Genomic DNA, 22736 nt, shown 5'->3' with positions numbered 1-22736 from the left:
TCTTCTCATCTTCTTGGGGACCTCTAATATTTTTTTATTTTCATATTTAGTTAGTTTTATATATTTAAATTTTTTTATAAATATAATATAAAAAAATAATTAACAATATAACTTTTATACATATTCTCTTAAATTTTGTTTAAGAATTTAGTGCATTGGATAATTTATTTAGAAATTAATTCTATATTTTTATAGTAACATTTGATTATGAACAATAATTCATGAACCAAGAACAAAAGGTTACAATTCATTAGATGAGTAAAGAGGAGAAGGCACATTGAGAGTGTAGAGGCCCTGAACCAAACACCAAGCAAAATGGCTTAGCCCAGCCATATACAGCAACTTTGACCCAACTAGTCACCGGATTTTGGTCGACTAACCCGCAGAGAAATTCCCAGTTTTTTTATCAAAACTTGTTTTTCCCAGTATAAAAAGATTAAAAAAAAAAAAAATTCGTTCACAGGCATGACATGGTAAAAATACTAGTTCATTTTCCATGTTACGGGTACTCCTCCATTAAACTTGGTTTAATGAGTTAATTTTAAAAAGATTTTGATTGTGTTATTAAATTTGGTTTAATAAATTAATTTAAAATCTCACGAATTAGTTTTTTATCTAATTTAAATTTTTAATTAAATCATATGGAAGTTAACTCGAATTAAATTGATTGATTTTATTGGTTCAAATACAATATTGATGGCTAGTAATTTTAACAAAACTTCAAGAAGAAAACTTTTTTAAAAAAAAATTATTAAGACAATGACAGATTAGATTGATCTCAGTTCCTCGGCAACACCTATCATGAACTATATTAAATTTAATAATTTTTTTAATTATATAATAAAAATATATGCTCACAAAATTAACATAAACCTAAAAATAACTTGTCTTTTTTAATAATTATTTATTTTACTATATAATAATATTTAACTTTGTAATATTTCCCCTGCAACTTTTAGCTTTATACTTGATTAGTTTGCTGGTGAACAGTGGCAGCTAATAACAAGTGAACAGCGAGTTGAAAAAAATATTAAATGATTCATAATTCAGCTTCTATATTTATGATTTTTTTATACAGCAGTAGTCTAATCTGAGTCATTAATTCAAATTTAACAGAGAAAGAAAACTGAGTCATCCAAACAACATAACTATGCCTATCAATGTGCTTTTACAATCAAGAGTACTGTGATTTCTTTTTCTTTTAAATTGTAAAATATAATTCTCGAATGGTATATTATAAATCTATTAAGCAATCTATAACTTAGAGATAAAGGATAAGAGTGATTATATAAAAAAGAAAATAACAATCACCCAACAATATCCTATCGATTTAGTTAAATATGCTCAAAATCAAATTATGTGCCACTGCCATTTTAGTCTTCTTGTTTCTGGGCTAGGTTCCAGCATCCGCGCGATTGACGACTGGCTCCATCATTTGTAGTTCCTTCTTTTGTATCACCAACCATGGAAAACAGATCAAATTCACTAAATAATATAAGTTCTGGGGCTTTTTTGACGTTCCCAAACCCCATGTTGACGAAAGATTTGTGACAAGAAAATGACCGGCAGACACCCTCTCGTCTGCCTGCTCGTTGGCCTTGTCACTTCATTTCTTCACCGCTCTCTTCTGGATTTTCATCCAGCTTTCCCTGCTCCACCTGCTTTTGAAGCCATGATATATACAACCTTTCAGATCATAAGAGCAAAGGGGAAGCGCCAATATGTGCAATAAGGAGAAGTGGAGAACAAGTTGAACATGAACAACAAAACGTTAATGGCGCCTAAGTTACGAAAACATATGAACATGATCGATTAGTTAAGGAAAAAAAAGAGAGTACATCTTATCTTCTTACGTTGTAAGGGAGAGAGAGATGTGATCGTATTTGTCTGAAATGCCATGAACAACAATCTTTCGAGGGTTATAATTTTTGTTTTCTCCTCTCTCACTAACATGCTTGGAGATGTGGTTTTACAACCTCACTGAAACATGAAACAATCCCTTTTTGCCTGCTAAATGTTTTTTTCGTTTGTTTTTTTAGAGTGCAGAATATGTAAGCTGCAGAGCTGAGTTATATAGGTGCAAGAGAGTTAATTGAGCTACATTCTTAGAGATTCTTCAAGATTTACATTGTTAAGACAGAGAGATTCTCATGAATAATTATAGGTTAATTAAGAAATCGTTTCGTCATTAAAATCTATTCATTAGGGATCTTAATTTAAGAAATTATTACTTTTGGAGAAGGGCTCTCATTGGTTCAAATAAAATCATATCACGAAATTTAAATGTCAGCAAATCTTGAAAATCTTTTTCCATTTTTATTTCCTTTATCCTTTATTTTTATTTTTATTTTTATCATAGACAGGACGTGGAACGTACAATCAATGGCTAGGCAGGGAATTAACGTTAGTGCTGACGGTTACTAGTCATGTACTGTTTGTTTCTGTATTGGTAATTATATTTAGATATGTTTTAAAAATATATTTGATTTAAAAATATATTTAATTTAAAAAAATATTAATTTTTTTATTTATGAATTTATTCTCGTGATTCAAATTAAAGGTTTGAGATATTAAAACTAGTTGATTTGAGTTTTTTTATTTTTTTTATTATTTTTTTTAATTTTATTATAAATTGATTATGAATTGAGTTTTATAATTTATTTATTTTAAAATATATCAGTTTTATAATCTAAATTTGATAGATTAATCTATATTTACTTAAATTTTTTATTATTTTTAATTATTTTTTTTTAATTTTATTCTTTAACCAATCTATTTTAAAATTTTCTTAACCGATCTATATTTTTTTTATTCTACAAATTACCTTAAAACTTATCACGTCACATCAAATTAATATCTAAATGGCGTAAACTTTTTCTCTTCTTGAGAAAACACGTAACCGGTCACATCGGGAAGAGATGGATCTTTGTGTGGATGGTGCTTGCCATTCTTAAATGTGGCCCTAGCTATGGATACAGCCCATGAGACTTTAGACCATGATCCGTGTCTGGCGGACCGTGGGTCTTGTTCATTATTTTTCATCTCCCTTCCTGTTTCTGGCATAAATTATGATATTTTCCATTCTTTTTTTTTTATCTGGCATATATTGTGGTAAATTGATTTTTCTTTTTGTGTGAGGACGTTGAAAACTATCCATCCCTGTGAGCTGCGTAGATTTTTCTCTGTTCTAGACAGTGGCGGAGCCACACAGGGGCAAGAGGGGGCAATTGCCCCCCTCCCCCTCCAAAATCAGATCCAATTCCTTTCTCTTTTTCGTTTTTAATATAGAGTTTTGGGCCATGAATTCTATATATATAGAGGTATAGAATGAGGCAGCTAATGGATTTGAGAAAAGAGTTGGCTTGCCCAACAGTTATATTTTTTATACTTGTGTTGTTAGAGACTTTACTTATATAGGATGTGGTTGTGATTGCTTTTCAAAGTGTTTTTTATGCTGAAATACATCAAAATAATTTTTTTTTTATTTTTTAAAAATCATTTTTGAGATCAGCGCATCAAAACGATTCAGAACATACTAAGAAATTTAATTTTTAACAAAAAAAAAATTTGAATTTTGGGGGAACGCGGTTTGCACCGCGTTCCCAAACGTTCACTTCATCTCTTCCTGATAGGTCAACCAGATATGGAAGCTCCAAAAATACTGGGTCTACATCTTCAAAAATTAGTTATTGAAAATGTTAGGGTTTATAATAATTTATGGATTTGTTGAATTAATATGTGTATGGGTAATATTATATGCTAATGGATATGAATTGAAATGAGTTTTGATGAATTGATAAGTATTTTGTTATGAATTTCATATGAAAAATGATGATAATGAATTTACTAATGATTAAAAATGAAGTACAAGACAACTAAAAAAATTAGGGACATAATAGATAAATTACAAAAAAAAACATTTAATATTTATATTTCATCCACTTGTACAAAATAACAAGTCAGCAAGAACAACATCAATTTATGACAATCCTTTTAAGCTATAATTTTAGATGTTATGTACCATATGTCAGTATAGAATTGTTGCCAACAACTTTCCTAGTCCTTGGAAGATTTAGAAATAGATAAATGAAAGTTTGTTGTATATATTGAGAAATATATTTTTAATGAAATTAAAAATAAAATTATTATAAAGTAGTTTTAAAATATAAAATCTCGAAGAAAATAATTTTTTTCATTTTAAAAGTATTCTTAAATTAATTTTACTTAACTTGAGTTGGTACATATATTTCAAATTAATTTCTATATATAACATATATATATATATATATATATATATATATATATAGCATATAATATCAAATATTTATTAGTAGTTTGCCTCTTCATTTAAAAAATTCTGGCTCCACCACAAATTCTAGAGACAGATAGATAGATCTTCCCTTGTTCTCTTTCTCTCTCTTTACTGCTCTGTCTAGTTTTTCTAGAAAAGAACAGCACAATAAAAGAAAAAAAAAACAAAAAAAAACCCGACTCCATACAAAACCAATCTTGTATACCATGGTCAAGGCTTAAACACAGTGGAGGATTAAGGGGATATTAACTGTGTTAAGCAAGTGAGGGGTTCGAAGCTTTAGCTTACTGATCTTTCTGTGTCCTCCTCCTATGCTGCTTGCTGGCATAATTGCCAAGAGTTTCCTTAATTTATATAGTTTTTTTACTGGAAAATAGAGAGTAAAATCAAGTTATCTTCTGAAATAGAAAAAACAATAGTGATGTTTTTTCCATTTTATGCGTTGTTTTTCAGCTGTTTCCCTGGTAACACCATCCTCCATGCCCCGTGGAGTATATGATTTGTCTTTGTTGATCTCCGTTGCAGTCCTTCCAACGGACCACGATGAGAGAGTAAAGATCCAACATTAAAATAAAAAAATAAGTTCCAAATCTCACCACCAACACAGCATCCATAAGGATAATACAATATATATATATATATATATTGAGACATACAAAATTCTCTACACTTTATTGAGATGCCTCGTACGTCTTGATCTCCTTGGTATTTAGAGGCAAATTTATAAAGGAGATGGAATTCAAAAGTGGGTGCATTATATGTGATACCCATTTCTTTCAGTATTGAAAACTTGATTACGTGATTGATAGGAAAGAGATTAATCATCTAAATATTTGACTGAGACATCTTGGTTTTGTCATTCATGTAATAAGATCAATTTTTTATTTTTTTATTATTTTTTTATTAACATGGGTGTCCGGGTCAGCTTACGCGCGCCTCGACTAATCTCACGGGCCCTGAAATTAACGACCATGTAAACCTCCAGTAACTATCATATTAGCAACTACAGGGCTCGAACTTGAAACCACAGGAGAAGCAAACTTCTTGATCCTAAACTTTTACCATTCAGCCATATCTACTTAGGTGGTTAAGATCAATTCTTTATTAATTTCACATGTATAAATTAATGCAATAAGCATTATAATTTTTGTTTCTTGCTAGTCTTGTCCAAGCTTCAAATGTTTTGTTATAAAATATTGATTGGTTTATATTAAATTAATTTTCTCTTAATTTAATTTATATTAAAAATCAACTCAACAAGACATCAAATCAAGTTTAATAACATTATTGTAAAATATTATATACGAGGCTTGATAGGAATTATATGTCACCTGGGGCAAAGTTCGCGAAAGATAATAGAAGGGTGGAAAATAGATGAGCGTGATGATGTGACTAATTGAATGGTGTTTATGGATGTTGCCCATATGGCCCATGAAGAATTGTATATATTTGCAAAGTTTTAACATTTGCTCACCAACAACCTTTTGATACGGACAAACTTTAACAATGAAATTAGATGGATGGTTTAAAATTTTGAAATATATATATATATAGACAGTTCGACATATTTCTTTTTTTTAGTTTTTTTTTTTTTGTTTTTTTTAGTTTAACGTGGGTGTCCGGGCCAGCTTGCGCGCACCTCGACTAATCCCACGGGTCCTGAAGTTAACGACCATATAAGCCTCCAGTGGCCATCATATGAGCAACAAAGGGCTCGAACCTGAGACCACAGAGAGAGCAAACATCTTGGTCCTAAGCTTTTACCTCTTGGTCCCAAGCTTTTATCAATTCGACATATTTCTTGATTTAATATAATGTAGGGATGACGATCCATATATAAATAAATAGTATATTGCATGATAAGGTTTTTCATTTATCCTTGTCATTGCAGGTACATTTAACTTATGATTAGAAATAAATGCTTTTATACATCCCACTGGGGTGAGTAAGGGTGAGAGGAGGGGAAATGGGTTTTTATGTGTAGAAAAGAGGGGAGAAGAGAATATATATGCGTTTTGGTTTGAAGATTTGTATTATAGAAAGGCAAATAGGAGATTATATAATGCAAATTTTCGAACCAAAATCCATGTTGTTTTTTCTCCCCTCCATTTTATACACAAGAAAAACTCATTTTTCCTCCTCCAGGTCCCGTTTAGGCCTATTTATTTCTCAAATTACTTACTTTAAGATTTTGAATCTTGAATAATAACTCAAAAGACAAATCCATTTATCATCCAATAAATCTCCACAAATGTCAATTCTCCCAACAATCCATTCCTATGCTTTAATGCTCCAATAAGTAATCAAGAATGTCTTGAATGTATTTTCCAACTATTCCTACTACAACTTTTTAGTTGGGAGGGGGGGTTTCGAAAGTAAGATAGTAGTTATTTTTTAAAGTGTTTTTCACTCAAAAATACATTAAAAAAAATTTTATATCAATACATCAAAACTATCTACACAAATAAAAAATATTATTTAAAATAATTTTCCAAAACAGTGCTGAAGAAGCATGGACATCCCATTTCTCACATGGCAGCTAATTTTTTTTTTCTTTTTTTCTCTGACCTTTTGATAAAAGTCTTAATCAAGGCTGTCTATCAAACTCATTAAAGTGGCATAGCTTTGTAACGTAATCATAAGGTCTTGCAATTATATTGCCTAATACCAACCCAACTTGGTGGTTTGAGGGTCGGCAACTGGCCCGGGAGACCCCTGCAGCTATAAATACATGGTAGACAGCAACGCATTAAAAGCCTTGTATTGTTTGTGTATCGAAGAGTAAATTATTATTATTATTATTATGATTTTAGTAAAATACTTAGTTAATCTCTTTGTTTTACAAAATTAATATCCAGTTCATACATTTTTCATTTAAAAATATATTAAATATTTTTTTTATTTTTTTATTTTTTACATTAGCTCATCAAAACCATTAAAAAACACTATAAAAAACATGAATTTAATTATTTTTTTAAGTAAACACACACAAACACAAAAATAAACAACGTTTGATTTTTTTTATTGATTTTTAATGATAATTTTTTTTCAAATGTTCTTCACTTTTTAATTTGAATTTCCTCATCTGTTAGAGACTAAATTAAAAATGTGTTTAAAAGGATAATTTACCGTCAATCTTGATTAAAGAATTAACAATATTATAAAACACAATGGAATTAAATTAAGACTCGCTACATAGCAAATAGCACATAAAAGCAGGATGGTCACATGAAAGATTTGATTTTGAAATTATATTTGAAAGTCCAGCATTAACACATCCCAACAATGAATATGCTTCATTGCATGGTGGTGGATGGTAGGTCCAATAGTGGTAATGAGTGTATAATATAAAGTATTCGACATGTAATTATAGCAATAGCATATATCAATAATTTCTGCTGCAAATCTTTTTTTTTAAATAAAAAGAAATTGAACAAGTGTCTGGACATTTTAAAATATATATATATATTTTAGAAGCGAAACAAGCTCCCGCTAAGACAAATCAATTCAAATTTGCCACCAATAAATTCTTCTCCTGCTGCCCGCACAAGCATTGATTGCTCCTGTTGGATGATGGGCGATGAGTGCCTTTTTTTTGCATCACCAGATGACGTGGCAGCCCATCCTGGTTAATCAAACTTTTTTTTTTTATATAATCTAGTTGGTTGGCTTTAAACCAAACCACCCTTGTTAGGTTTTGCCCTTGTGTACTTTCCCTTCATAATCACCCTAAAAAGAAAGTTTAATGATATCCTTCCCCCCTTAATCTATCACTGTTTGGCATTTTGACCATTGAATTAAATAGGAAAAAGTTTTTTATATATATATATATAAAAAAATAAAATAAGGGGAAAAAGTCCAAGATGTGATATAAAAGTCAGAAAAACAGGGAAAAGAATTGCGAGAGAAACAGAACTTTAGTCAAATCACAAGAGAAAAAGCAAACAAAATAATGCAGTGAAAGCATAAAGGTTATTCTAGCATGATAGCAAACCCTTTATTATTCTTATGACCGGAAAAAAATTGAAATTAAAACAAGAAGATAAAAAAAAAAAAAAAAAAACAGAGAGATGATTCCTACAAGCATGAGTATAAAACATGTGATTTGTCGCGGGTTATAATTTGTTTTTTTTTAAATATTGATTATAATGTATTTTTCAACATAAAAAATATAAAATATAAATTGATAAATCTATAAAAATATCTCATTAAATAAATTAATGATTATTTATGTAAATATATGAGAAAAAAATAGTTAATAGTAACCAAAAAAGAAATTGATAAAATTAAAAAAATGAATGTAAATCAAGATATTCAACCACACAAAATGAGGCATTCATCTGATTGTATTTAATGAATTTATTTATTAAAATCAATAAAAAGTAAATCAACAACCAAAAAAACTCATGACTTACTACATAAACTAATGTTCTAAAAATATATTATGCAAGGCCAAACACACCAGCAATGTTATTTAAAAATAAATATTTTTTTATTTTTTTAAATAAACTTTATTTGTATAAAACCCAAAAAAAATCTAAATAAATTAACATAACATCTTGAAAAAACAAACATAAACAAAACAACTCTAAAAAAACTTCTTGAAAAAATATCATATAAAACCCGTGACCTGTATTATGAGAATGGTATAAATTCATAGAAAATAAATGAAAGATAATTACAAAACTAATATCTTATTTTTTAAAAAAAGAAAAACAAATGCAGAGTGATAAGATCATATGAAGCCGAATCTTCAACAAATCAAATGCTAAAAGATTAAATCAAGAAAAAAAAATTACACAAAATGATCTAAAAAATAAAGGTGAAAAAAAAAACATTAATTGGAGAGTAACTAAAAAGTTGATTTGATTTGTGCTCCAAAGTCGATCGTAATTCTTCTTTCTAAAAAAAAACTTTGAGTATACAAACTTTTTTGATATAATAAAAATTTTCAGTGTAAATCAAAAACTTTATCCAAGCATCTAATAATCATCCATGTAAATAAATAAAAATAAATTGTTAACAATAACTAAAAGAGAAACTGAAAAAATTAAGAAATGGACGTAGATCAAGATATTTGATATCGCAAAATGAGATATTTATTCATTTGTATCCACTAAATTTGTTAATTAAAATCAATAAAAGATAATATAAATAAAAACATATATGAAACAGAGTAAATAAAATAAAAAGAAAAAAAAGTATGCATAGTCGAACATATAAGAAATATTATTTCAAAATAACTACTTTTTGTGCAGAACAAAACCTACTTGTATAAAGCAAAATAAAAAATCAGCAGAAATTAAACAGAAAACAAAATAATTTTTTTAAAAACAAAATCTTTATCCAAAAACAGCTTGCAAAACTCATGATTTAAATAATAAGATCAAAACAAACTAATATAAAAGAATATGAAGGTAACCACGAAACAAATTTTTTTTAAAACAATGTAGAACGATAAAATTACAAAATAAAATGAGGAAAAAAATATTAACCGTATTAACACTCAAAACTTGTGATCCATATCATTAAATTAAAAGCATGACAAATGAAAAAATCATGAAATTTAATCTCAAATAAATCAAACACCGAAGGATGTAACCGGGAAAAAAATCAACCACATAAAAAAAACATGGTGGAAACTGAAATAAAAATAAATAAATTTGAGGGCATTTAAAAATTAAATTGCAGGGTTAAATTGAAAAGAAAAAACAATCAACAAAAGGAAAAAAAATCAAAAGAATAAAGACTAAATTGAAAAAACAACAACATAAACTTTAATTAAATGATAAATTTGAATACTAATAAAACCCTAACAAAAGATCCAGGGGGAAAAATGACAAATAAAAAAAAACAAGGACCGAATCAGAGACAATAATAGATGATAAATTATAATTTCAAGATTGAATTGAAAACATAATTATTTTTTTTTAAAATGGTCAATAACAAAAATAAGCAATAAAAAACATAAGGAGTGAAGTTGAGAAACAAAAAGAAAAGAGGATAAACATGTACTTTAACTTGAAGAGAGATAAAAGTATGAAGAAAAAAGAAGAAATGACCATCGGTAACAAACCGTCGGTCCACCATTGATACGCTTCATACCAAGAGTAAAATCACACAACGACGCTTTTAGTGACAAATAATGGCGTTGCATGCGCCGTCAAAATAGCGCGGACGCCACCAACACACTGGTATGTGAAAAACACGTGCCAACAGCTTTTCTGAATTTAATATTAAAAATAAATATTAAATTACTAAAAAGCCCTCCATAACCTTGAAAATAAAAAACAAACCAATATGAAAGTAACAAAACACTCATGGTGCATAAAAGTTTTTTGTCTTATCTATGGGTAGAGAAGTATTTTACTTATTTTAAAGTTTGTGCAAAGTAAAAAAAATCTCTTGGTCAGCAGGTTTAAATTTCATTGACCTTGGGAGTAAAATAGTATTTTTACTATACAAAATAATCTAAAAAGACAATAATACCATGTTCAATCTTTTAATGACAAATGGGTAAGCATAAAATACTAAAATACCCCCACATCTTAGCCTTTCAACTTTTCTATCGAGGGGCACAAAGTTAAATTCTCCATAGCAATCCACCATAAATTATATCTATTGCTACAGTAAATTCACCATGCGTTTTGGAGTTTTGTTAAATAGAAGGTCCACAATCATAAGCCGCCTTAGTTTAACCATAGGAAAAAATAATTATTAGCTAAATAGCTTTTTTTTTTTTACCATGCCTTGTATAATATCGCGTTTCAAAACTTGATTTTATATAAAATAAAATAACATGTTTTTTATTTATAGAGTTTTTCATTTATTTTAAATGCAAAAACTCATTTAATAACAATTTTAACCAAACATATATTATTTTAAAATTGTATCTAAAAATGCTTTTTTTTAACCTGTTTTTATAAAATTATAATCACAAAAGCTACCATGATGTCAAACATATATTAAATGTTTATTTGTCTACGTTTATGCTATAATTCTTAGCTGGGTTCTCATAGCTTAAGTTCTTGGTGCAGTTTGGTTAGTTCTACTTATAAAATGATTGATATCGCGATTCTGACCCGTGACGAGTAAACATATATTATCTTACAAGATTTTTTTTTATGTATTAATCTGCTTATTTTTAAAAATTTAAATGCTAGTTGCCCAACTTACCGCAAATGGAGCCATAGTTTTTATGGTCACATGACTATAGAGTCCTAGATTGTCTGAATCTAAAATAAATTATCACCATGGAAGATTTAAAACCCAATAATATTTCATAATAATAGAAAAAGAATGAGAAAATATTGTATATTGTATAAGATAAGATCACACACAAGGCTCAATGATTCAACCCATATCATATCATATGAGGTTAAAAAGGTCTCTCCCTAACCCCACACCACCCCACCCCACCCCATTGAAAAAGTCTGTTCAAAACCTTTTGGGAAGAGGGAACCCTACACTACACTTTACCCCAGACGCCATTACCATCCAAGAAATAGAGGGAGAGAAAAGCAAAAAAAAATTGATTTTTGTCTTGGTGAGAGAGAGAGAGAGAGAGAGAGTCTCGCTTCTGTATTTCTCTGTCCTCCTCTCCATTTTGTGTTTTAGGCTTGCAGTGTGTGTACAAACAAGTGTCCTCTCTCTTCCCCCCCCCCCCCCCCCCCCCTCCATCTGCCTCTTCCCATATGGCTCTTCTTCATCCTCCTCCCAATTGACAGAAAAACACCAAAACCCATTTCATGAATCCTATCAAAATGAGTCCTTTCTTTTTCTTTCTCTTACTGTTCACATCCTTCTTGGCCTGCAAATCACAGCAAAACCCACAAACCCAAGCCCTGACATCCATCAAGCAAAACCTCCACGACCCGCTTGGAGCTTTAACCGGCTGGGATCCAACAACCCCATTAGCTCCATGTGACTGGCGTGGTGTCTTTTGCACAAACAACCGAGTTACTGAACTTCGTTTACCCCGTCTCCAACTCCGTGGCCAACTCAGTGACCAGTTTGCTTCTTTAACATCTTTACGTAAAATCAGCCTTAGATCAAATTTCTTAAATGGAACATTGCCTCATTCTCTTGCAAAATGCACGCTCTTACGTGCTTTGTTTTTGCAATACAACTCATTTTCCGGCAACCTTCCGCCGGAGATTAGTAACTTAACTAATCTTCAAGTCTTGAACATCGCGCAAAATAGGTTTTCTGGAGAGATTCCTAGATCTCTGCCTGTGAGTTTGAAGTATCTTGATTTATCATCAAATACATTTTCAGGTTCTATCCCTTCAAGTGTTTCTGACTTGGCGCAGTTGCAGCTTATTAACCTGTCTTACAATCAGTTTTCCGGTTCTATTCCGGCGAGTTTTGGCCAGCTTCAGAGTCTTGAATACCTGTGGCTTGATTATAATATTTTAGAAGGGACTTTACCTTCTGCCATTGCGAATTGCTCTTCGCTTGTGCACTTTAGTGCTAATGGTAATCGTCTTGGAGGTTTGATCCCGGCTGCCATTGGCGAGCTTCCGAAATTGCAAGTTGTTTCGCTTTCGGAAAATAAGTTTGTTGGGGCTGTTCCGACTTCAATGTTTTGTAATGTCTCGGTTTATCCGCCGTCGTTGCGGATTGTTCAGTTGGGGTTTAATGGGTTTAGTGGTGTTGTAGGGCCGGAGTCAGGCGGTTGTTTTAGTGTTTTGCAAGTTCTGGATCTTCAAGAGAATCACATACGTGGAGTTTTTCCTCTGTGGTTGACACGTGTGGTTACTTTGACAATGTTGGATGTTTCGAGGAATTTGTTTTCTGGTGTTGTTCCGGCTGAGATTGGGAATTTGTCGAGGTTGGAGGAGTTGAAGATGGGTGGTAATGGTTTTAGAGAGGTGGTTCCAGTGGAGATTCAGCAATGTAGGTCACTTCAGGTTCTTGATCTTCATGGGAATGATTTATCAGGGGAAATCCCTGAGGTTTTGGGTGATCTAAGGGGGTTGAAGGTGTTGTCTCTTGGTGAAAATCAGTTTTCGGGCTCGGTTCCTGGGAGTTTTAGGAATCTTACAGGGCTAGAGACCTTGAATTTGGGTGGTAATGGTTTGAATGGAAGCTTGCCAGATGAGGTTATGGGGTTGAGTAATTTGACTACGCTGGACCTCAGTGGAAATGGATTCTCAGGTGAAATTCCTGCTACTATTGGGAATTTGAACAGGGTAATGCTCCTGAATCTGAGTGGAAATGGTTTTTCAGGAAGGATACCGTCTAGTTTTGGAAATCTATTGAGGTTAAGTTCTCTTGATTTGAGCAGACAGAGTTTGTCTGGAGAGTTGCCGTCTGAGCTTGCTGGCTTGCCGAATCTTCAGGTGATTGCTTTGCAGGAGAATATGCTGTCTGGGGATGTTCATGAAGGGTTCAGTAGTTTGTTGGGTTTGCGTTACTTGAACCTCAGCTCCAATGGCTTCTCCGGTCAGATTCCGTTGACTTTTGGGTTTCTCAAGTCATTGGTTGTTTTGTCGTTGTCTAAGAATCACATTTCAGGGTTGATTCCACCAGAGCTTGGCAACTGCTCGGATCTTGAAACCCTTGAGTTAGAGTCAAATTCTTTGACTGGCAATATTCCAGGTGATCTCTCTCGCCTTTTGCACTTGAAAGTGCTTGATTTAGGTAGGAACAATTTATCAGGTGAAATCCCAAATGAAATCTCCAAATGCTCGTCGTTATCCTCATTGTCGTTGGATAGCAATCATCTTTCAGGTAGCATACCGGATTCATTATCGAATTTATCCAACTTGACATCTTTGGATCTCTCTACTAACAACTTGAGTGGGCAGATTCCTGTCAATCTTGCACAAATCTCTGGCCTGGTATACCTGAATGTTTCAAGAAATAACCTAGAAGGTGGGATTCCAACATTGCTGGGTTCTAGATTTAACAACCCATCAGCATTTGCAGATAATCCAAGGCTATGTGGAAAGCCATTGCCTAGAAATTGTGTGGATGTAGAAGCAAGCAATCGAAGGAAAAGGTTGATTCTGTTGATTGTTGTGGTTGTAAGTGGGGCTTGCATGTTGGCATTATGTTGCTGCTTCTATACATACAGCCTCTTGAGATGGCGCAAGAGACTAAAACAAGGTGCTGCGGGTGAGAAGAAACGGAGCCCAGCAAGGCCTAGCTCAAATGGAAGTGGTGGTCGTGGCAGTACAGATAATGGAGGGCCGAAACTTGTTATGTTTAATAACAAGATCACACTTGCAGAAACAACTGAAGCAACTAGGCAATTCGATGAAGAGAATGTGCTTAGCAGAACTCGATATGGCCTAGTTTTTAAAGCTTGTTATAGTGATGGAATGGTGCTCTCAATCCGAAGACTCCCGGATGGATCACTAGATGAAAACATGTTCAGGAAAGAAGCTGAATTTCTAAGCAAAGTGAAGCATCGAAACCTAACAGTTCTTCGTGGCTACTATGCTGGAGCACCAGATATGAGACTCCTGGTCTACGACTACATGCCTAATGGAAACCTTGCCACTCTCCTCCAAGAAGCATCCCACCAAGATGGTCATGTCCTAAATTGGCCAATGCGTCACTTGATAGCTCTCGGAATTGCCCGTGGCCTTGCATTCCTCCACACATCCAACATTGTTCACGGGGATGTCAAGCCACAAAGCGTCCTCTTTGATGCAGATTTCGAAGCCCATCTCTCTGACTTCGGGCTAGACAGATTAACCATTGCAACCCCAGCAGAACCTTCAACCTCAGCAACAGTTGGCACATTGGGTTATGTATCACCAGAAGCTGTTTTGACAGGAGAGGTTTCAAAAGAAGCAGATGTTTACAGCTTTGGCATAGTATTACTTGAGCTACTAACAGGGAAAAGGCCAGTGATGTTTACACAAGATGAAGATATTGTCAAGTGGGTCAAGAAGCAACTTCAGAAGGGTCAAATAACAGAACTTTTGGAGCCAGGTTTGCTTGAACTTGACCCTGAATCATCAGAATGGGAAGAGTTCTTGTTAGGTGTTAAGGTTGGGTTACTTTGCACCGCACCGGACCCTCTTGATAGACCCACAATGCCTGATATTGTTTTCATGCTTGAAGGTTGCCGTGTGGGCCCTGATATCCCATCTTCAGCTGATCCAACCTCTCAACCATCCCCTGCTTGATGACCCACCCGAATTCCAAATAACCCGAAAACCCGATAAAGTTTGACCATTTCCTTTAGAACCTTTTCTATTGTGTTGTTTCTTTTTTACCCTTTTGCCACTTCGGTCTCTGATGCCGGCCTGAGAGAAAAGATCGGGGCCCACAAGGTTGATAAATTGCAGTCAACGATTGGGACAATGCGGGGACCACTAGCCCTCTTTTGTCTTCTTGGCGCCAAAGGGAGTCACGTGGCAGCAGAGTGAAAAAGTAGCCGTTAATGTTGTGGGCTCCGAGGAGAAGCTGGCAAAAAACTGAAAAAGAAGTGTCGTTTTCTATTAAAAAAAGAACAAAAAAAAACGGAGGCAGTGATAATATTGTAGCAGTAAAGTAAAGCGTTGGGGTTTTGGTAATGTAAGTTGGGGCACAGCTTCAAGATGATCTCAGGCTCAGCTAAAGCCATGAGAGGATCTTCTGTTGCCCTTCAGTTTTATTTTTTTTTCCTGGTAGAGGGCAAGCGATGGGGTCAGGGACTCAAAATCTTAGGACCCCACTGGATCATCATCAAGAAGGGGATGGGAAAGCTACAGTAGAGGAGAGAAAGGGGAAGAAAACGATGGCTCAACATCTTCAATTAATTTTGAACTTTTTTCAAAATTTTTAGTGGGTCATGATGACTTTTTATCTGTGATGAATTTCTTTTTGAATTGTTGCATGCTGATTTTTGTCATTTAATCTGTATTTTTTCAGTACAGACGTAGTAGTAGGAGTGAAAAGTACTAGCACCAAGTACCACCTTTCCTTGTCTTCCATTTTAGTTTTTCAGAAAGGATAAGCTCTCTATCTTCCTTGTTCGTTCTTGCTTTTTCTGCATTTACGCAAATGGGTAGCTGCAAACCCAACAACCATAAAGATTCTCGTCTCAATAGCTGTAAAATGCTAAAATAATCAGAGATGCTATGGCTACAAAAGTTTCGTAAAAAAACTAGGGCTGACAAAGTTCAGACATTTCTTCTCTCTAGTTCAAGCTTTTGGATGCCCATTTAATCCTTTTGATTAACTTTCAGATTTGTAGTTTATATTAGAGGTTATTTTTGCCTATCAGCAGGTTTTTTCTTTTTAAAATATTAACGATATAACATAGTTGAATTTTGTTTTTTGAAATTACACAACAATTTATACATAATTGAAAAATCCGACATTCATCACTAAAAAAAAAAAAATTACAAAATCATCAATATTATTAAAAAAATCTTGACAGAACAAATTTAATAATATTAAAAAAGATCTTCAATAATGATCATTATGAAATTATACCACATTTACCGTCCAAAAATAATGGGTGACTTAGATGCTTTTGGCGTTAAATATGACCTACTCGGTTTATTGTTGTTGACTTTTTTTAATTTTTATTGGATTTGTTTCATCAAGATAATCAAAGTTTCAGTGTATTTTTTAGGTCTATTTATCTATTTTTTTTCTTTCTTTTTTTTATCGGCTTTTTTAATGTATAATCTATTTCATAATTTTTTAAAGATATCACTATTTTAAATAGTGATAAGCCATGAATATTGTATTTTTCAATTATGATATATATTTAAAAACACAAAAAAAAGTAATAATTTAAAGCTAAAATTAAATTGGAAAAAGATTGAAAATCGCGGCAGAGCTGCACGAATAAACAAAGCAATGCAAGAATTGAATGGACGGGTAGGATTGTGTGTGTATCTTGACTGTTTCAACGGCGCTGAAAAGTGGACAGTGAAGTGTCAAATACGATGCAGTGACCGTTATGTATTTGTACTATTTTATTTTCTTAATTGTTTTTTTATTGGTCTTGGTTAGAACACCACGTTCAACATTGATTCATCCTCGTTGTCTTTTTTACTATTTTATTCTTCTGATCTTTCTTCGGTTTTCTAAATTCTTGTTGAATTCGTTAACTCTCCTGTCCCTTCCACCTCCATGTCAGAGAATTTTTTTTATAAGGGTGGGTAGATCTCAAACAAGTTAATGCTTCAATTTTTTTTAAAAAAACTAGAATATTCTGATCAAATGCAATATTTTTTCATCCTAAAATTTAATTTTTCAAATTTATATTGTGGTCGAAAAACATATTTTACAAGCTCTTCATCGTTTTTCTTTACATGTTTTTTAAATAAAGAAAAGTCATGAACAATTTATATATGTTTTTCATTTTATATACCAATAAAAAAAAGTCATGGGAGTTTGTGATGTGATGTCACTGAAAAATTCAGCACAAGGTGCTTAACAACCTATATATATTCCCTTCAATGTCTTTGAACAAAATCCCAGAGGCATATACGGAGGGACATATTTGGCCAGAGTCTATGATCGGATCTTAATATCTAGTCATGGCAGGAACTGTTCTAATCCGATCAAGGGATTCTGAGGATAAATTTGGTACTTGGCGTCCAAGATAAATAAAAAAAAAATTGAATTTAAAGGATGTTTGAGAATGTGATAATAGTTGCTTTTCAAAATGTTTTTTGCTCGAAAATACATCAAAACAATATTTTTTATTTTAAAAAATTTATTTTTGACATTAGCACATCAAAACGATCAAAAAATAATTAAAAAATTATTTTTTAAAAAAATTTAAATTTAAATGAAAAACAGGTTGAAACTCAATGTCAAATACTACCTAACACAACACTAAAATATTTTGGCAAAATAGTACACTTTTGGATGTCACGTTCCTGAACCACGATATCAATTAAATACCGCGGTTAGGAATCGTGATGAAATTTTAATTGATGTCGTGGTTCATAACTGCAACATTAATTAAATTCAAGACTAATTGATTGACTGGTTTGAAAGTAACAACAAAAATTACAAAATTACTTAAAACATAGCTTTAGGATGATATTTTTTAAATTTAAATATCTAAATGTTTTTTTAAAACATGATAATTATCTTACAACGTTTAGAAATAATAATATTAAGTAAATACCACTTTTCAAGGACGCGAGAAGATAAAAATATGATATCTTACTATTTTTTTTTCCAAATATTATTATTCAACCAAAACTGAGATAATTTTTTAAAAAATCCGTCCAAACAGTCCATGTGCGAATCTGAGATGGCTAGTTTCTTGGTGGTGCCTGTCTGGGCTTGTTAATCGTCTCTCTAAACTCAACTACGCTATTTATACTTCTGCCATTTAGATGGCCTCTTTGATTACTTTGACCAAACAAAAATTTACTCCCCTCGCTCGCATTCATCAGCAAAAATCAATGCAGTGCATGAGCAAAGTTATTAAAACAGCCATGACCCGAGGTTTATATCATGGATTAAATGGGTTGATTTAGATCAATTCAAAAGATATTATTTCAAGATTTTGTTTTAAAAAAAATTAAAACAATATAATTTTACAATTTTTTTCAAGTCAAATTGAATTTTAACCTGATAGACTGAGTCACAAACTGAGTTTTCCAGTTAATTTTATCTGGTTTTTTTAAAAAAACCTACTCTGGATCAAATTTTAGATCAACCCACTAAATCAAATCAGGTTTAATAATACTTTATACGCAACATTACAACCCCACCTTTGCATCACATGTGCTTGTATGAATGTATTTTTATGGTTAAAGTTGATTTTTAAAGTGTTTTTTTATTTGAAAAAATATTAAATTAATATATATATATATATATATATATAATTTCAATATACTAAAGTTAAATTGTTTTTTAAAATTAATTTTAATTAAAAATTACTTGTGAAAAATATCTTGCATCCCATTATGGAGAATATTTACACGAAGAAAGTAGGGCGTGGTCTTTTCCACTTGGCAGCCAAGAAGAGACCCACATGGAAGTGCAAGAGGTGATGTTTGCACGGAGGTGGTGAATTGTCGAGGCAGAAGCCGGCACAGAGCTTGAATGAACGGCAAAAGCCAGCCCAACTGAACATCTGCCAAAGCACGTCTATCGCCCCGTCAAATCCACAATCTTGTCTTGCTTTTTTTCTTGTAATGATGATCACCTCACCGTGATTCTTTCATTGCCATAAAAGGGCAATCAATTTCAAGAATTTTGTCAGCTAAGTTGTCATGTTGGGAGCTGCATTTACTCCAAAAACATTCCTTTCCCAAACCGAAAGATGATAAGCTCCAAACTAAATCTAAACTTTACTCCACAGAATCGACCCAAAAGCAACTAAAGTGAGCACTATTGACCCATGATCTAACAAAGGGGTCAAATATGGCTAGGAGCTTCACACCTTTTCAAAGTGTACTTGGCCCCAACTTTGCTATTTAGCCGCACTACAGGCCATTTTTCCTGCCCACTTCAAGAGTTGGCAAAATCTCAAATCAAACAAAATCAGCTAAAAACACAGCAACAACGTGGTGCACCGAATTGCGAAACGTAAAGATGATTTTTCTTTTTTTATGATTCTGACGTGTATAATATATATATAAAGATATTATTTTAATATATTTTCAATTGAAAAATACTTTACATCACATTACCAAACACAATCTAAGTAAAAAGACACACTAAGACTATTTGTTTTTGTAGTGGCACCATGTTTTTGGAAAAAAAATGATATTTTTTACTTTGAATTAATTTTTTTTTGTGTTTTTTATGTTTTGGTGTGCTGTGATATCAAAAATAAATTTAAAAAAATAAAAAAAATTATTTTAATATATTTTCAAGCAAAAAAATCACTTTAAAAAAGAACCACTATCATAATATCACACACTACTTAAAATATAGCCTTTATCTTTTTTTTTTTTTTTTAAAAAAAAGAACATAGCCACTATCATAAAAGGTTTGAAAATAATACCTTATGTGATTAATCGGATTTCTAACCAAATACTAATACTAACCCTATTTTGTTAGTTGGATATTTTATATTGACTAATTTGAATTTCTATCAAATATAAATACTAACTTTGATGTTATGAATTAAAAAACTTATATATCCTACATGAGAGCAACATAATCAAGAAAAACACCAAAAGGTTTAGAGCTTATTGTAAAATTTGAGACTTAATATATTGATATCCTTCATTCAATAAGTGTAAAACACATCATTAGAATTTTATATATTACTGACACCCTCACATGCGTATAGGTTGGAATCTTGACTATTAAGCATGTGTTTGATTTTACGTCTTTGATTTTATATTTCAAATTATTTTTGCATAAAAAATATTAAATTAATATTTTTAAAATATATATTTTTATAATTTTTATGGGTTGATATAAATAATAATAATAATAAATATTATTTTGATATATTTTTAATTTAAAAATAATCCGCGTCACATTACCAAACACAATCTAAGTAAAAAAAACACCAAAACATTGTTTGTTTTTGTGATGATACCATACTTTTGAAAAAAATAATTTTTTTTAAATAATTTTTTTTATATTTTGGATAGTTGTTATGTGTTGATATAAAATTAAAATAAAAGAAATTTATTTTAATATATTTTTAAATAAAATTTTTTTTGAAAAATAATTAGTACTTGATCCAGAAACTATTTAAAATGTTCACCTTTTTTTTTTTAATATATATATTAGCGACTTCAAGTGATCTTTCCCCAAACAAAATCTTGTTTAGAAATACGGCAGATATTAAATTTTAAAATGATTTTTATTCAAAAATATATTTAAATAATATATATTTTTATTTTTAATATCAATACATTAAAACAATTTAAAATCACATAAAAAATAATTTAAAAAAAAATTCATTTTTTTTTTTAAAAAAAACAGCCACACTTTCAAATACACGCATGTGCCTAGTTGCTAACAGAAGAATCGCAGATCGGGAGAAAAGTGGATTATGGTTTTTCGGATTGAGCATTCGGGATTTAGAGTGTGTTTGGTATTGCGGTTGCTGTTATGGTTGTGGTTTGAAAAAAGTTGTTTTATAAAAAGTACTTTTAGTTGAGATTGGTTTTGGAAAAATAGGTGTTTGGTTAAAACTGTGGTTGAAATTGAGGTTGAACAAAAAGTAGTTTAATGTGTTTGGTTAAGAATCCTTTTGAAATTAAGTTTATAAAATAATTTTAAAAAAAATATATTAATATTTATGGTTTTTAATTTAAATATTGTAGATTTAACTATTGCTATTACATCGTGAAATAAATCATACTTTATATATATAAAAAATTATTGTTCCATTAAGCTATCTACAATTCTATTATATATAAAATTCATATGACAAAAACTATAGTTTCTATGATTTTTTGAGCGTTCAATAAAATTAGGTAAAATATTATCAGGAATAAAATTGAGATTACAGTACGAATAAATTTAATTCACTTTAAACTAATTTTTTTTTTAAAAAATTTATTATTTTTTGAAAAAGAAAAATGTTAACTGATTTTTCAAAAAAAAAAAAATGTTCAAAAAATCAGCATCCCTCCACACTGTTCACGAGGGAAGCTGATTTTTCAAAAAAAATAAAAAGTAAAAACAAACACTGTTCACTTTAGTGAACAGTGCACGCGCACTGTTCCTAAAGTGAGGGATGCTGGATGGTGTAACAGCAAGAAGCACGTAGAACCTGCTTTCATTTTTCAGCGTTTTAAATGTGAAATTGGATAGGACCTATGAATAGTATTTTACGTTTATTTTTGTTACCAAACGTTGTTGCATCTGCGTTTTAAACAAAACACAAACGCAACAACGTAGACAAACACTCTCTTAGTGATAGCTCTTATACCTCTCTTTATGTTAAAAAAACTGTTTTCTTTTCTGTACTTTTAAATTTGAAAAAAAAATAATAATTGTACTCGGATGAATGTGAAGTGTGAACATCCATAGAACATAATTATTCTCCTATAAATTTATCTTATCTAACAAAGTTTGGCTGAATATGATCATTGATTCCATTCATAAATTCCTGAAAGGTTTATCTTTATTTGTTATTTTCTGAGCGCTCCCTGTCTCTTGAGAAAATAGCTCCACAATACAACAAAAATATTAAGAGTACATAAGTAATCATGAAGCTGAGATATCTCGGCCCTAGATTTCCAGCATCATGTAACCTAAGAATATAGATTCTGCATCTAGCAAAATCATTACCTGATAATAAAATGGTTATGAAGCCAAATGCTCTGGAGATCTGTGTTAAAAAGAACCGGTAAAATCATGATTGTTCAAACTCCCACTGGTTATTTCTTTAAAAGACCCTCAAACAGATGACCCAAGTGTCAGCAAGACATTACAGAGATTCAGATCATGGATGCACGTTGTAAGCCATGACTTTCAAGCTTAAATAACCTTTACCTATCTCAAATTGCAAAGAAGAAATCTTGATGCC

General features: G+C 31.4%; 1 protein-coding gene across 1 annotated transcript; it reads left to right on the top strand.

Annotated features, from left to right (window-relative positions):
- The first annotated feature begins 11780 nt into the window (after window positions 1-11780).
- On the top strand, window positions 11781-16287 carry LOC7495532 (probable LRR receptor-like serine/threonine-protein kinase At4g36180). Its single transcript, XM_002310260.4, has one exon. The coding sequence runs from the start codon at window positions 12061-12063 to the stop codon at window positions 15454-15456; it is 3396 nt and encodes a 1131-aa protein (XP_002310296.4). The 5' UTR covers window positions 11781-12060; the 3' UTR covers window positions 15457-16287.
- The last annotated feature ends 6449 nt before the right edge of the window (window positions 16288-22736 follow it).

Source organism: Populus trichocarpa, chromosome 7 (assembly GCF_000002775.5).
Source record: "Populus trichocarpa isolate Nisqually-1 chromosome 7, P.trichocarpa_v4.1, whole genome shotgun sequence".
Taxonomy (NCBI): domain Eukaryota; kingdom Viridiplantae; phylum Streptophyta; class Magnoliopsida; order Malpighiales; family Salicaceae; genus Populus; species Populus trichocarpa.
This window is presented reverse-complemented; position numbering and strand designations above follow the sequence as displayed.

Bases quoted from the DNA above. Each gene is read 5' to 3' on its own strand.
- LOC7495532 (XM_002310260.4), top strand. From the start codon at position 12,061: ATGAATCCTATCAAAATGAGTCCTTTCTTTTTCTTTCTCTTACTGTTC.